Source organism: Erinaceus europaeus, chromosome 7 (genome assembly GCF_950295315.1).
Source record: "Erinaceus europaeus chromosome 7, mEriEur2.1, whole genome shotgun sequence".
Lineage (NCBI taxonomy): Eukaryota > Metazoa > Chordata > Mammalia > Eulipotyphla > Erinaceidae > Erinaceus > Erinaceus europaeus.
In genome coordinates this window covers 19,987,144-20,004,576 of record NC_080168.1, presented here as the reverse complement: position 1 = coordinate 20,004,576, position 17,433 = coordinate 19,987,144, and the positions used below count along the sequence as shown (strand labels likewise).

At 38.6% G+C, this 17,433-nt stretch overlaps 1 protein-coding gene across 2 annotated transcripts in view; it reads right to left on the bottom strand.

Moving 5' to 3' along the window:
- Nucleotides 1-2,890: 2,890 nt before the first annotated feature.
- Nucleotides 2,891-17,433, bottom strand: part of BARD1 (BRCA1 associated RING domain 1) — a 76,975-nt gene continuing 62,432 nt past the window's right edge. For both annotated transcript variants that reach the window (XM_060193952.1, XM_007527941.3), the window contains exons 10-11: nucleotides 6,953-7,050; nucleotides 2,891-5,899 (exon numbers count right to left, since the gene is read on the bottom strand). In XM_060193952.1, the coding sequence (XP_060049935.1) occupies nucleotides 5,567-5,899; nucleotides 6,953-7,050 (431 nt within the window). In that variant the 3' untranslated portion in view covers nucleotides 2,891-5,566. The remainder of the gene's footprint in view (nucleotides 5,900-6,952; nucleotides 7,051-17,433) is intronic.

Genomic DNA, 17,433 nt, shown 5'->3' with positions numbered 1-17,433 from the left:
CTAATGAAATTGAAACAGTTATCAAAAATCTTCCCAAAAATAAAAGTCCTGGACCAGATGGTTTTACAAATGAATTCTACAAAACTTTCAAAGAAGAACTAATACCTCTACTTTTAAAAGTCTTCCAGAAGATTGAAGACACTGGAATACTCCCTGCCAGCTTCTATGAACATCACCCTGATACCAAAAGCAGACAGGGACACAACCAAAAAAGAAAACTACAGACCAATATCTCTGATGAACATAGATGCAAAAATATTGAACAAAATTCTAGCCAACCGGATACAGCAGTATATCAAAAAAATTGTTCATCATGACCAAGTGGGGTTTATCCCAGGCATGCAAGGTTGGTTTAATATATGTAAATCAATCAATGTGATCCACCACATCAACAAAAGCAAGACCAAAAATCACATGGTCATATCAATAGATGCAGAGAAAGCCTTTGACAAAATACAACATCCCTTTATGATCAAAACACTACAAAAAATAGGAATAGATGGAAAATTCCTGAAGATAGTGGAGTCTATATATAGCAAACCTACAGCCAACATCATACTCAATGGTGAAAAACTGGAAGCATTTCCTCTCAGATCAGGTACTAGACAGGGCTGCCCACTATCACCATTACTATTCAACATAGTGTTGGAAGTTCTTGCCATAGCAATCAGGCAGGAGCAAGGAATTAAAGGCATACAGATTGGAAGAGAAGAAGTCAAACTCTCCTTATTTGCAGATGACATGATAGTATACATGGAAAAACCTAAGGAATCCAGCAAGAAGCTTTTGGAAATCATCAGGCAATACAGTAATGTGTCAGGCTATAAAATTAACATTCAAAAGTCAGTGGCATTCCTCTATGCAAACACTAAGTTAGAAGAAATTGAAATCCAGAAATCAGTTCCTTTTTCTATAGCAACAAAAACAATAAAATATCTAGGAATAAACCTAACCAAAGAAGTGAAAGACTTGTATACTGAAAATTATGAGTCACTACTCAAAGAAATTGAAAAAGACACAAAGAAGTGGAAAGATATTCCATGTTCATGGGTTGGAAGAATTAACATCATCAAAATGAATATATTACCCAGAGCCATCTACAAATTTAATGCTATCCCCATCAAGATCCCAAGCACATTTTTTAGGAGAATAGAAAAAATGCTACAAATGTTTATCTGGAACCAGAAAAGACCTAGAATTGACAAAACAATCTTGAGAAAAAAGAACAGAACCGGAGGCATCACACTCCCAGATCTCAAACTGTATTATAGGGCCATTGTCATCAAAACTGCTTGGTACTGGAACATGAACAGACACACTGACCAGTGGAATAGAATTGAGAGCCCAGAAATGAGGCCCCACACGTATGGACATCTAATCTTTGACAAAGGGGCCCAGACTATTATATGGGGAAAGCAGAGTCTCTTCAACAAATGGTGTTGGAAACAATGGGTTGAAACATGCAGAAGAATGAAACTAAACCACTGTATTTCACCAAATACAAAAGTAAATTCCAAGTGGATCAAGGACTTGGATGTTAGACCAGAAACCATCAGATACTTAGAGGAAAATATTGGAAGAACTTTTTTCCGCATAAATTTTAAAGACATTTTCAATGAAACGAATCTAATTACAAGGAAGACTAAGGCAAGTATAAACCTATGGGACTACATCAAATTAAAAAGCTTCTTCACAGCAAAAGAAACCACTACCCAAATCAAGAGACCCCTCACAGAATGGGAGATCTTTACATGCCATACATCAGATAAGAGTTTAATAACCAATATATATAAAGAGCTTGCCAGACTCAACAATAAGACTACAAATAACCCCATCCAAAAATGGAGGGAGGACTTGGACAGAATATTCACCACAGAAGAGATCCAAAAGGCCGAGAAACACATGAAAAAATGCTCCAAGTCTCTGATTGTCAGAGAAATGCAAATCAAGACAACAATGAGATATCACTTCACTCCTGTGAGAATGTCATACATCAGAAAAGGTAACAGCAGCAAATGCTGGAGAGGGTGTGGGGTCAAAGGAACCCTCCTGCACTGCTGGTGGGAATGTCAATTGGTCCAACCTCTGTGGAGAACAGTCTGGAGAACTCTCAGAAGGCTAGAAATGGACCTACCCTATGACCCTGCAATTCCCCTCCTGGGGATATATCCTAAGGAACCCAACACATCCATCCAAAAAGATCTGTGTATACATATGTTCTTGGCAGCACAATTTGTAATAGCCAAAACCTGGAAGCAACCCAGGTGTCCAACAACAGATGAGTGGCTGAGCAAGTTGTGGTCTATATACACAATGGAATACTACTCAGCTATAAAAAATGGTGATTTCACCGTTTTCAGCCGATCTTGGATGGACCTTGAAAAAATCATGTTGAGTGAAATAAGTCAGAAACTGAAGGATGAATACGGGATGATCTCACTCTCAGGCCGAAGTTGAAAAACAAGATTAGAAAAGAAAACACAAGTCGAACCTGAAATGGAATTGGAGTATTACACCAAAGTAAAAGACTCTGGAGTGGGTGGGTGGGGAGAAAAAAAAAAAAAAAAGATAGGACAGAGAGAAATCAAGAGGGGGAAGACAGAGAGGGGAATTGAAAGATATAGACACCTGCAGACGTGCTTCACCACCTGTGAAGTGACTCCCCTGCAGGTGGGGAGCTGGGGGCTCGAACTGGGATCCTTCCAGTGGTCCTTGCGCTTTGTACCACGTGTACTTAACCCACAGCGTTACCATCCAATTCCCCAAAATACTTCTAATTAAAAAGTGATGTTTTCAAAAAGACAAGCTTTGGCTAGCTGAACAGTTTCCCCACGTCTTGCTGGAATCTCATTCAATAGCACAGAATAAGGCACATTTAGAGAAGGTAAAATGATGGCAACAGAAATAACTTTAATGATTTATGGTAAATAAAAAGAAGCTTGATTCTATGATTGAAAAATGAAAATAATTACAGGTACATCTACACAGAAATGACAAGTTTCAAGAGCTTAACATCAATCAACTGCTGTCAAAATAAATATTGAAGAAACCCAAGATAAGCTGTTTAATAGTGTGTGGAGCAGGGGGCGGGGATAAAGGAAGGCAAAGCATCAATGTCCAGAGGTGATTTACAAATCAAATGTTAAATCAGAAGAACAAACACAAACCTGTCTAGGAATTTGACCAGTGAGGCAATAGAAAGCGACTAAAAGTCAGTTGTAGATCAAAAATGACAACTCATATCCCAGAATGTTTTCCATTATTTAATCCAGATACTATCAAACCCCTCTGATCTGTTTGGTGCTATGGTGTTCATCATTCTCCATTAGAAAGAAAAGTGGAATAGCAGTACCGGTTGAAAGAATATTTCAGAATTAATCTTTGAAGGTCAGGGATAGTGGTTTTATTTTGTTCATATGACATATTTCTTGATAAGACAAAAATAACTAACTAGTCATGGAAGGAATTGCATTAAGACTTGCTTTGAAATAATCAACAGAATCTGAAACCTTCCAATAAGTGGATCTTTTTTTATTAAATATTTGGTACATGAGGAGCCAAACTGGCAAGTCTCATAGGTCTCTCATCCCATGCCACCAGTATTACAAGGACATTCAAGTTCTAGCAGGGTCTATGGAAGAATCCTGCTTAAGGAAATGTTTTAAAATGACTGAATCTACTTTGGTGCTTCACATGTGAGGACACTCAGACCAGAGTAAGTTCCTGAGTCTCCCTGGTCAGGTCTATCCTGCCCACCACTCTGTCTAGACGGTTTCGGCTTTCCAACGTCTCCCACTCCTACTTCTAGACTTGCTATCATCTTCTGTAGCACACCGACAAAATTTGTTCTTCCTCACTCTGACTCCATAGGAATCGAAAATGAAATAAAATAATTAAGGACTACCAGAAGAAAAAAAAAAGATTTACTTATTCACATCTGACTGACAATTTGCTAGTCCGGTGAGACTGCCTACAAACTACGTTAGAGAAAATGCTCTAAGGATAATGTGCATCTCCAGTAGATGGTCACAGACTGACAGCTGACACGACGAGCATGCAGACACCTATCTACCTAAATCCAGTGTTGATTCTCACCACCAAACCAACAATGGTTAAGGTTTAAATCATGATTGCTGGATTGATCGACAAGAACAGAATAAGGATAAAAATGAAGGAATAGAACTGGTGGCGTAGCTCTGTGTTAGAGCACGACTCCACACCTGAAGCACTAGGCTTCACGCCCTGTACAACAACAGTCACAACTGACCTCCAGGACCAGTATAAGAAGCTAAGTAAGCACCACATAAGATGGAGACATCTGTAAGCAGGAGGATTTAACATCCAGGGTGGTGCATTTAGACCAAGGACTCTATTTTCATTATAATAAAGTCTGAGTAAGTAAATATCAGCAATGTTTTTTGTTTACTAAAGAATGACAAATATATATATGTGTGTGTGTGTGTGTGTGTGAGAGAGAGAGAGAGAGATTCTATTTTATTTTTTAAATACTTGTTATTGGATAGCGACAGAGAGAAACTGAGAAGGAAAGGGGAGACAGGAGAGAGATACCTGCAGCACTGCTTTACTACTCATGAGGTTTCTCCCTGCGATGGGGAGAATGGCAAACATTTTTTGCTGATGGCCTATATGGGACTTTTTTTTTTTTCCTTCCCACTAAGAGACAGTAAAAAAAAAGTAATGATACCACATGTATATATTTTATAAAAAATCAGCTGATACCATCTCATTAATCTTTGATAGCCGATAATTTGAATAGAAAGACATGATTGATTGAAATATATGCCAGCTTTTAAAAAGTATCCTTTTTCTTCTTCTTCTTTTTCTTTCATCTTCATACTGTTGGAAGAATTTCTTTCAAGCCTGGGACTTGGGACCTGAAGCATGAGTCACATGCAGTTTCACCGATTTCTTTCTTTTTAACATATTTTTTAAAACCTTATCTATTGTATAAAGACAGCCAGAAATGGAGAGGGAAGGGGGTGACAGAGAGGGAGAGAGACAGAAAGACACCCGCAGCACTGCTTCACCACTCGCAAAACTTTCCCCTGCAGGTGGGGACCTGGGGCTTGAACCTGGGTCCTTGCGCATTGTAACGTATGTGCTCAACCAAGTGTGCCACCACCTAGCCCCTTAAAAAGTATCCTTCAAAGCAATTTCAGCATCTAAATGGCAAGCAAAGAATAATTCCTAATCTGCATAAGATCTGTGTTGTGTGTGTAGTCAAGTTCTCATAAATGTATGATTTCACTACTCCAGGCCACATTTTCATTAAGACAAGGTGAGACATGACAGCACCACAGCTTCCTCCATAAGAGGAAGTGCCATAAGACTGTGGGACTTGGGCTTGAATTTGGACTGCACATATGACAAAGCACTCACCCTACCTGGTGAGCTATGTCTCTGGTCCAAGATTTATTTTTCGAACCAAAGCACAAAACACATGAGTTAAGTCTACCTGTTTGCAAAAATGTGAGTGATCAAGGAGCTCAGGGCTGGATTCTTACACTGGCTAAGCTCAGTCTCAACTGTTCATCTGGTGTAGAGTTCAGTTGTCAAGAGGGAGCAACTCAAAAGACATGACACAACCTATGAACCAGCTGGAAGGAGCCATCCAGACTTTGCCCTGGCGGACCCTCTCTGGGCGATGACTAGACACATCCTCATAGATGATGTACTGTGTGCAGAAGCGCTGGTCAGAATCAGCTTTGGCATGGTATGCAACTGTATTGATGGTCTGAGTCACATCACTGTCCGGCTTGGGCTTTCTGCTGAGGATCTGGCCTCCTGCTGCGGTGACGAGTTTAATGAGGTTGTCCTTTGGATGGTGTCTGAAGGTTCCTCCCAAATAGAAGTAGCATCCATCAAACAGTTTTGGTAACTGAAATTACACACACACACACACACACACACACACACACACACACACCTTGTTAGGAGCAGATCAAAATATTTTAAAGCACTGCATATGAATAAGGGGAGTAAAAAGATTAGTTATGAGTAATTAAGAAGCTACTTAATGAAGTGCCAGGGCAAGTCATATTGAACTACTTGGGTCAAGACAAGTTATTATGCAAACGAAGATCTTACACTTATCAATTCTTTTCCTCAGACTCAACTACCTCAGGTACTTTTCAATCTCTCCCCCCCCCCCCCACTTCTTTGGGTAAAAGTAAATAAAAACTCAATAACCTTCCATTATTAGAATGTTTATTTTTATTTTGTGGGAGCTAAAATCCCAAGAACTCCTATACTGGTCTAAATATGTCTCATGGTTAATAAGCTAAACTTAATTAAATTATCAGTATTTTTCCCAATGGACCTTTATCCAACTCTATCTATTCATATTCAGGTTCATATTAATAACCAAAAGTATCCAGGGACATTACATTGGGAGTGTGGTCTCCAAAGTTCCAGAGATGTAGAGCCCTGGAATACAAGACACAAAAGCATGGCAAAGGATCCAATTAGCTATGAAACACACTTACTCCAGTGCGCTTTATGAGAGAAAAAAGTTTCATAATTCTCTATGAAAATTTTTCTTTGTCGTTTCTAATATAGTTCCACGTCAACAGGATAATGGAATATTATCCATTAAAACTGCAATAAAGACATATGGTGCCTAAATCTGAGTAGCAGCTGTAAGTCTTCTTTCAACCTACTTCCTGGACCTGAGACTTACCTCAGATTCTAAAAGGTTTATGGGGCTGTTCAAGATGCCAAAAATCCATTAAGAGTCTGAAATTATTACCTTCTAGATTTAACTGCTCATCATGATCATCTCTCAAAATCAAGTGCTTGAAATAAGCACAATTAAAATTTTAATCAGTCACCTGTACTTGTTGAAAGGGCAGGAGAAGTCTTGCCTGATGTTGATGGCCATGTTAAATCATAAAATGAGAACAATGAAAAGTTTTATCAAAAGAAAAAATACCAGGTGTTCTCGGTTGAGTCTGCTTCTCTGTGGGCCTTCAGGAATCTCATAATTTTCTTCCTGTTCATATTCTTTCTTTTGTAGGCAAACTTTCACCCCTAACAAAGGAAGGGAAAAAAGCAAAACAAGTATGAAATGAGCACTACTTCTTTCTCATGCAATATAAATGGTTTTGTATATAAAGAAAATAAAACAATCGCTTCCTTCAAATGACTGAACAATGAAATGGAACTGAACAACTTTTAGTCCTTCCTGAAAAATCTAAGTCAGTCCAGCAATTCACATATAAAAAGATCTTTATTTTTCCTTAAAGCAAATTACCGAAATTAAGGAGAATAAAAACCCTCATGTGGTTCAACTCACAGCAATGTGACCTTGAGCCTTTATTTTCCAAACAGTTCACTTAGGCAGCCGAGTATCAAACCTCCTGTTAGACTCTGAGTGATCTGGTATTAATGGAAATGCATTAGTCTAAAGTACTAGCTCAGCTGACTACACAACGGGTACTCTACAGAATGTGCTAAAATAAGCAAAGCTGAGACACGGCTGGGATTGGACAGGTACACAGTTGGGCTGCACAGCTCTGAGCATTCTGCTAGTCTGGATAGATGTGTACACAAAAGAACAACAGAGTTAGTGCAACACGACACTGTTTAGAGTTCTCCCACTCACTGGCTCCTGGGTGAGACTCATTGGCAGTCAGCACTGACCACCTGACTAAGCTCTAGAAATGGTGTGTCCTCAGGAATAGCCAACATCAACCAGACAACCAGAGAAGGGTGGGCACTGATGGCTTATTCTAGAGGTCATATATTAGCGCTACTGACTGTCAACACCTGTCTGTCTGCCTTGCTGTCAGTCTCTAAATTTGGTATCTGGAGAAAAATAGCTTACCTATCTCAGTTACTTGTTTTAAGATAATTTAAACTCTTTGAGGCTCAGCTTCCTTGCATAAGGAGAAAAAAGAAGAAAATGGAAAGTAACAATATCACCTGTTTCACAGGCCTGATGCGAATAGAATGTGAAGACTTATGGGGAAACCGGGTCTGTACAAATAAATATTCTCAATGTAGAACAAATGCTTCACACTGTATCTCTGAGATTATCTTGTTCCAAATGTCTGTCTGATGATTGAGAAATTCCATGAAGTTAGGTATTTAAATAAATAGCTACATATTTGTGCATGCCCCACTGTCTAATATACTTTCCCACAGAATGGGAGTTTAACAGAAGTTATTGGCAAAGTCAGCACAAAAATTCAGATCTCATTGTCTTGTGTTGACACAAAGGGTAAAGGTTCTTTAAAATTTTTCTGAGGATGTAATGCTGAAGAGTTCTACCCATACTATCAAAAAATTAACAGCATAGTAACTGTAGGAACTCAGAGTTAAGAGCTCTAGTTCTCTGAAACACATCTACACACATCATACACATCATACACACACACACACACACACACACACACACACAAACTCTATATCAAAATATATATACACATATTTCCCTTATGGGGAGGTTAATGGATTATAGTGCAGTTGTTGACACATGGGTTTAATATCTCATCTGCCCATGTTATGCAATACTGAGTATAAGGAAGTTCTATCCAGTACCATTTGATATCCAATGTGTTCAAAACCAACCAGGCAGAATTAGTGAGTGAATAAACAGAGTCTGGGTAGAGGATAAAACAGCCGCTAAAAATCCACTGATTTGACAGCATTATGAAAAACAGAAAAACGCAGAGATGAAATTCTGTGCAGCTGATTTCCACTTAGTTCAACAATGGCATGACTACAGTGCAGAAGAACCCCTACTAAGCTTGTAAACTGGGTATGTGCCTGACAAGTTCACCCTTTCTGGACCAACAGTATATCTGATACAAATGCTGCAACAGACCCTGATCGCATTTGTAATAAAATTAAATTTACTTGTGTATAAATAATATTAATAAAAAAGCTACTATGTGTGGGTGCAAAAGTAGGTCTTCAGAGCAAAAAACATCACTGGAAAAGACAGAGAAATCTAAAATTTTCCAGAGTTTCTGTGTAATAGTCCACTTTATAGAATGCCATTTTAAAAACTATATTCTCCCAAACTGACATAATAGTACAAATTCATCTGTCTACAAGTCAATCTGTAGAACTGGAAAGAAAAGATGAAAATACTGATACCTTTTGAGGAAACATGTACTTGAGCCCTACATGTATTTCAAAGTAATTCTGTGACACTTAAAATTTAGAAAATGTTTATTATCTGAATTTAAGATAGAAAGACTGCAAAGATCTAGTCTTATTTTATATAGGTCATCTCAAGTACCGAAGAGTAATGTGACTTGCTAAGATCATCAATACCAGGAGTTAGAAATAACTACTCCCTCCCCCCCCCAACTCTTTATCTGCACTATTCCAGCCTTTGGATCCATGATTAGTCAACAATTTGTTTCGCTTTGTATGTTAAATCTCTTTTCGGCCACCAGGTTCCAGATGCTAGCATGATGACAACCAGATTTCCCAAGACAGACAACCCCACCAATGCGTCCTGGAGCTCCGCTTCCCCAGAGCCCTTCCCCACTAGGGAAAGAGAGAGACAGGCTGGGAATATGGATCGACCTGTCAATGCCCATGTTCAGCGGGGAAGCAATTACAGAAGCCAGACCTTCCACCTTCTGCATCCCACAATGACCTTGGGTCCATACTCCCAGAGGGATAAAGAATAGAAAGCTATCAGGGGAGGGGATGGGATACGGAGATCTGGTGGGAAGCTGTGTGAAGTTGTACCCCCTCTTATCCTAATGGTTTAGTCAATGTTTCCTTTTTATAAATAAAAAATTCAAAACAAAAGAAAAAAGAAATAACTACTTCCTGGAACTTAAGACATGAAAAAAGGGGAAATACAGGTGAAAGTCAAGATTAGTTACGGCGTATTACAACAGAGCCAAAGACTCTAAGGGGGTTAGAAGAGGAGGTGAGAGGGGCTTGGGAACCCAGTGCACCATGGTTGAGAAGCCTTCATTTGCTGGTGGGTATACTGTACAGACACCTATCACAGGGAGATAAAGAAGTGGACTTATATGACAATTGTCTTAAAAATCTTTACTTCCAGGGACCAGGTGGTGGTGCAGTTGGTTGAGCACACGTTACTATGTCCTAGAACCCTGATTTGAGGCCCCGCTCCCTACCTGTACGGGGAAAGCTTCTGCAGGTCTGCAGGTCTCTCTCCCTCTCTATCTCCCTCTCTGTGTTCTGTTGTGTGAAAACAGAGGGGGTGGAGAAAAAAACAGGGGGGGTGGCCACTGGGAGCAGTGGGTTCCTAGTACTGGCACCAAGGCCCAGTGATAACCTTAGTGGTGATTAAAAATTACTTATTTCCACTAAAGTGTTCATTTTATTTTGTAGATAACTACTTTATAATAAAACACCCTTCAACTGTGGTGCTCTTCTTGTACCATATTTATTAAGCACCTACTATGCACAAAGGAGTTACAGCCTCTAGTCCTAAGAAAGGATAACAACTCATTTTCTTATATCTCAGCTATCTCCTGCCACTTGTATTTCAGGATTCTAATCTTAAATTTAATTAAAAACTTTATTAGAGCACTTTATATTACCTTCAAGTGTTTAATTTAAATGAAATAAAATGTCATTGTTTTATTTTCCTCTCCTATGAAATTCAATTTTAAACACAATTTATACTCATGTCCAAATTTTAAGGTTTTTTTTTTTTTTTAAGAGTCCCAAGTCAGCTTATGATGGCAAAGAAAAATCCCTACTCTTGTCAAGAAACTTATAGCACAAGTTAAATAAAGAACAAAGGTCAAGAGCTACTGACAAACAAAAGATTCATGTTTTTCAGATGCAGTTTTCCCCCTCCCTTCACATTTAAGATGGTTAACCTTTTGAAGAACAAAAGTGGGAGCACATCTGATTGCCAGAAAAGTCATAGCAAAGAAAAATATTCCTTCAGTTTCATATTTATTTTAATATCTTGAAAGCAAAATCAAGTTTTTCATGAGTAAAAATATGAGCGCAAGATTACTTCTGAAAACAATGTAAGGCCAACGTAAATATTCTAAACAGAGATAGTCAAGATATTCCCAGTGACTCACATATATAATAGTGAAGTGGGCTTCAAACTAATAATAATGTGAGAAAAAGTACAGAACCTAATTTCAGTTCCTTGTCATACTGATATGTAAAACAAAATCATTGAATATGTTTTTAAAATAAAACGTGATTAAGCAAATAGAGAACAAGGGCCAGGCGGTGGCACACCTGGCAGAGCCGATGTCACCATGCTCAAGGACTCTGGCTCAAACCTCTGGTTCCCATCGGCAGGGGAGAAGCTTCACGAGCAGCGGAACAATGCTGTTGGTGTGTCTTTCTCTCTTTTTCATCCACCCTTCCCTCTCAATGTGTTTCTATTAAAAAAAAAAAAAAAAGGCTACTGGAAGTTGTAGACTTATAGTGCAGGCAGTAAGCCTCGCAATAACCTTGGGGGACAGTAAGTGTGTGTGTGTGGGGGGATACAAAGCTATTGTTTAACTATTGCTTTCCTGGGTACAACTGAGTAGAATTTATCTACCAAAAGCTGTTCAGCACATTACACTGGCCGAGCATTAAGTTCTTCTTATTCCTGTGAATCCTCTTCAGACAGACTTTCTACTCATAAATTTTCATTACTGGGAAACATCCAAGTGGTAATTTTATAAAAACAATGAAAGATGTTACCCAGTACTATGGGCAGAATGAATCATTATGTGAATACATTGGTCAGTGCTAGAAACTTTAATTTTCCATAATTTAAAATAAAAAAAACTCATAATCACAAGGCCTAGCAGAGAAATACCTTACAAATATGTACTTAAAAGAGCAGAAAAATCAATGCTAAAATCACAAAATGTTTTCTGGTGAAAGAAAAAAATTCTTTAAAGTCCAATTTATTCCTACCTTTAAATGACAAGTACTAACTTAATTATTCTAAGATCCTGCTGTGATAAGAACTACTATTAGTATTGAGTCTATATCATTTCACAAATTAGCAAGATTGGTGGTTGATTCTAATTACTTTGTGTTTGTACTATATATAAAAAGCCACTAGGAACACTGAATTATTAGTGAATATTCAGCCAATACTTCTACTGAAAATACACTGTTAGCTTCCTGTGAGCCTCTGGGCCCAGCATATTCATTTAATGATCAATATTTAACCTTGTTTTATGACTGTTTCTGTTAAGAGACATCTTGTTTAATGTATAGTAGCTGACTCATTAAAATTAACTTCACTGACCCTGCAAAGCTGACCTAGAACACCTTCTGGGAAAAGTACATCACTTTCCTTGTACTAGGAAGCACTAGACAATGCTTCAGCATTATACCTAGGAGATATTTTAAACTCAAATCACACAAGTTAACGAACAACACAGAAAACATTAAAAAATAATAATAAAGTACTGGTAGATGGTGCCACTTACTAGGGACAGGAAAGCAAAAGCAGACAAGTTGTCACCTTGGTTAGTTCTGGCTGGGAACATACTCACTGAGTGAACTGATTTTGTTGGCTGCTTTGTGTATATCCACAAAAGCACTGTGACTACTGACTTATGGATTATAAAGCATGTCAGCAAATTCACTAATGCATAATCTAGGAACAATGGAGATGGACTGCAATTTAACTCCATTTCAGGAAAAGGAACTGAAATACACGGAAATTAAGTTGCCTGTCAGTGGTAAAAGGGAGATCTGAACCCCAATCTGCTCCATTCTCTACAGACTGTAAAACTGACACTGAAACATAATTTTCTGGTACATAAGCAAACAGTCGAGGTCTAAAAGTCATGATGTGACCACTGAAAAAGCTTTAGAGTCCCGTTAGTGAAGAATTTGTCAAGATAGGAATTTTAACTAGGAACTGCTAATTCAACATGTAAACATGGAAGTTTTATGACTCCACCATGTAATTCACTGATTTTTGCCAAAGCTTTGGTACCCCTTTTTTCTAATGTTCTTAATCATATTTAACCAAGTTTACTACACAAAATCTCTGAATACTATTCCTCTTTCGCTAACAAAATGGTTCAGTTAAATTAATTTTTGCATGTAAAATTGAGCATATTTCATTAGTGATTTAATTATGGTTTACAAGATTATAAGATCATAGGGGTAGAATTCCACACAGAAACCATCAAAATTCTGTGCTTCCCTCTACCCCCAGTCAGCATAGTTCTCACAAAATCTTAGTTTGGCTACTTTTCCTCCCTCTCTTCAATCCTTCCTTCCTTCCCTCCCTCCTCCACTTCCTCCATCTCCTTTTTTGTTGCAAATTCCCGTTTTTCAGTTATTTATCGATGTATTCCACATAGGAGTGAAACCATTCTGCAGTTGTCTTTTACCTCATTCACTAAAACATCATCACCACCTGCTCCATCCATTTTATCTAGAGGGATACAATATTACCTGTCTAACTTGTGAGTCGTATTCCACTGAGTATATGACCTATACATTCTTCTTCTTCCTTTTTATTTTTTTTAATTGGAAGGATTAAAGATTTTTTTTAATAGATCACAGGACTTGTACACAGGACGTTTCAGGTTTGATCCTTGTTACCACATATACCAGAGCTAACTGGTTCTAAATAAATAAATCTAAAATTAAAATACATTTTGCAGTGTCAGGGAGATATCACCAGCAGAACTACAATAGACTTTCACGCCTAAAACATAATAAATTCCAGGTTCAACCTTCAGCAGTGCTCTAGTAAAACAGTAAGTACAATTAAAAAAAAATTAAACTAAGTATTTAGTAGCTGTTCAGAGTAGAAGTTAATCTAACAAAATCAATACTAACATTAATCTTAGTGATTTTTGAAAATAAGTTTCAGAACAAAATTTTTATGGTAAAATATTTGGAAACATTTCCAGTGTTTGTAATACATCACATATTGTCTCTCTATTGAATGCCAACCCTATAACATGAGCAGTTTAGCCAAATCATTAACTTGCCTCAAGCTTATTACTCTACATGTACATTGTCATTTGTTTTCGTCACTTGAATATGTGGTCGCCTCTGTAGACTCAACCGTATTTGTAAACCATTCATTACAAGTATGCAGATGAAACGAATATGCCTGCACTTGATGCTAAGGACAAAACACTGAATACTATTGTAGAATCTACTTTAACTATTGCCTAATTCTCGAGAGAAATATATGGGCTATGCCCATGCTATTTATCTAGTTTACAGATTGAGCCGATAATTTATTTAAAAAAAAAAAAAAGCAGACTGAAATGGGTTGGAGAGCTAGTTCATCAGGTGGTATGCACGGCTTGTCACACATAGCCCAGGTGAGGCACCCGGCATCAAACAGTTGGTGCCGCTGCAGCAGGGTATGCTCCTGTGCTGTCCTGTTTCTTTCTCTCTTTCTTGATGTTTCCGTCTGAATGAAAAAGTGGGTCTGACTCCACCAAAGATTCTCAAGCAAATGACTTCATCTTTTTAACAGCTGAGTAGTATTTCACTGCATATCTATACCACAATTTTCTTAAGACGCTCATGTGTTGCTGGACATCTGGGTTCTTTCCAAGTTTTGGCTATTACAAAAACTGTGCTGCTGCGAACACAGGTATAAATTGGTCTCTTTGGACAGGCGTTTTTATTCCTTTGAGTGAATCCCCAGGAAAGGGATTGCAGGGTCTAGGGAAGGTCCATTTCTAGGGTCCTGAGAAATCTCCAGACTATTTTCTACAGGGCCTAGGCCAATCTGTATTCCCACCAACAGTACAAAAGTGCCCCCTTTATGTGAAGTGAGTTAAGCCAAAAAGCGGAGGACAAAGGAAGACTTCACTTACAGGAGGAGCTTAAACAGGGACAGAAACAGAAAACACGAGACATAACTCGGACTGAGTGCAGTGTGCTGGCCAGAGGAAAAGCCGGGCAGGGAGGGCTTGAGAGAGGTGAGGGGTGGGCTGAGAGGACGATGGAGAAGATGCAGAGTTGGGGTGACAGTGGTCTGCAGACACTATCCTCGGGAGCTAAGAAGCTGTTCCCAGGTGTTTATGATAACTGTACTGTGAACATTTTACCACCACCACCACCACCACTACCCCAATGAAATGAGTACAAGAAAAAAGAAAGTGAGTCTGTAGAGATGAAATCACACATAAACAAGGTCCTAGATGGACAATAAAACATAAAAGGATATCTATTAATCCTGACAGTGTCATGGCATCTATCAAGCAATGGTAGAATATAGCCTTGACAGACAGTAGACTGAAGTAAGAACCCAGAACAGTGGCACAGCAGCTACCAAGAAAGCAGCAAGGCACCTCCATTAGAAGGGGTCAATGGGGGAGTCGGGCGGTAGCGCAGTGGGTTAAGCACAAGTGGTGCAAAGCGCCAAGGACCAACATGAGGATCCTGGTTCGAGCCCCCGGCTCCCCAGCTGTAAGGGAGTCACTTCACAGGTGGTGAAGCAGGTCTGCAGGTGTCTTTCTCCCCCCCTCTGTCTTCCCTTCCTCTTTCCATTTCTCTCTGTCCTGTACAACAATGACATCAATAACAACAATAACTACAACAACAATGAAAAACAAGGAAAACAAAAGGGAAGTATATATTTATGAAGGGGTCAATGGCTTTTATGTCCCAACTTATGAGACTTCCATTTATATAGCAGGTGTTCAGTACATTTCTATGAAATGGGGCAGGAAAATTCAACCCTTTAATTACAATTATTAACCTGAATGAAGAACAATACATCCCTGTGATAGTCTCCTTTCAAGAAACAATCCACCTATAACACCTACTAAAGAACAGCAGAAACTTTTTTTTTTTCACCCTCTTCTTCACCCTCTGAAAACCAATGAAAAAATTTCCAGGTCTATAACATGTTTGAATGATGACAAAGTATTTTGTTAGAAGTGCTGTCACAGCAAAAAAGCAAAAAAATAAATTAAAATTAAAAAAAATCATCAGACTTATGTGAAAACTGGGAGTAACTGCAAGCCCAAGGATTGAACTCCAACATCTACAAGGTCAATCAGATGATACAACTCAGTGACAAGCACAATCTCATCCAGGTGTATATCGAGTGTGTATCAACACTGAGAGGTCCTGTGCACAGCACAAAGCCTTAATATGAGAACAGATGGCCTTTGAATTTCATGGCTTTCCTTCCAAACACTTGGATTTTTCATTCCAATCATGAGAAAAATATCAGACCAGTTCCCTTTCAGGGACAGTTTACAAAAGGCCTGTCCAGTACCCTTTAAGACTGCCAGAGTTGTCAAAAACAACATGGGGGAAACTATCAGCCAGGAAACAGTTCAAGAGACTATGACAACCAACTGCACCCTACAGAGACTCCTACAACAGAAAAAAAGTTAGGTAGAGGGCAAGGCAAGCTGAATAAAGTGCAGTATGTACTTTATAACAATGTTTTAATACTGCTCCATTTATTAGAACAAATATTCCAGACTGATGCAAGATGCTGGTGGTATATAGGAATCTCTTTTCCTATGCCTGCTGTTTCTCAGTTAGACTTTAAAAAAATATTTTATTTATTTATTGAACAGAGATAGAAATTGATAGGAAAAATGGGACACAGAGAGAAAGAAATGAAGAAACAAAGCCATCTACAACTACTGTTCCACTGCTCATGAAGTGAAGCTACAGGTGGGGACCATAGGCTTGAACCCAAGTCTGTGGCATTGTAGCTGGTACGCCACCACCTGGCCCCAGTTTCAAGCTTTTTAAAGGTATATTAAAACAAGGGGGAAATGGAGTGAGTGAGTGCACCTGGTAGAAAGCTCAGGTCACCATGCGTAAGGACCTGGTCCCCACCCGTGGGGAAGAGGGGTAGCTATTAACAGCAGAACACAACTTCAGGTCTCTCTTTCTCTCTCTCTCTCTTCTCTCTCTCTCTCACTGCCCCCCACTTCTCTCTGTCACTATAATAAAAAAGGGGAAAAGAAACAAAAATGGCCACCAGGAGAGGTGGATTCATCATGCAGGCACTGGGACCCAGTGATAATCCTGGTGGGCAAATCTTAAAAAAAACAAAGGGAAAATAACTTACTTAGGAGTACTGTATTTCTTCCCAGACAACTTAAATTTCAATAAACAGACACATTTGTTTTTAATAGTTATAAACAGACTCCACCCTCATACTGCTGTTTCCTTTTGGTCGGACTTTTGTATGTGCTCATACATTTATATTTCATTCAAATGGAAAATGATAATTATCCCATAAGTGGTCCGGGAGGTGGTACACTGGATAAAGCATTGGATTCTCAACCATGAGGTCTTGAATTTGATCCCCGGCAGCACATGTACCACAGTGATGTCTGGTTCTTTCTCTCCTATCTTTCTCATGAATAAATAAATAAATTTTAAAAAATAATTATCACATAAAATGTGAATTTTTAACAGAATATTTATTTCAAATAGTTTCTTTTTAAATTTTTCATTATCTTTTATTTATTTGATAGA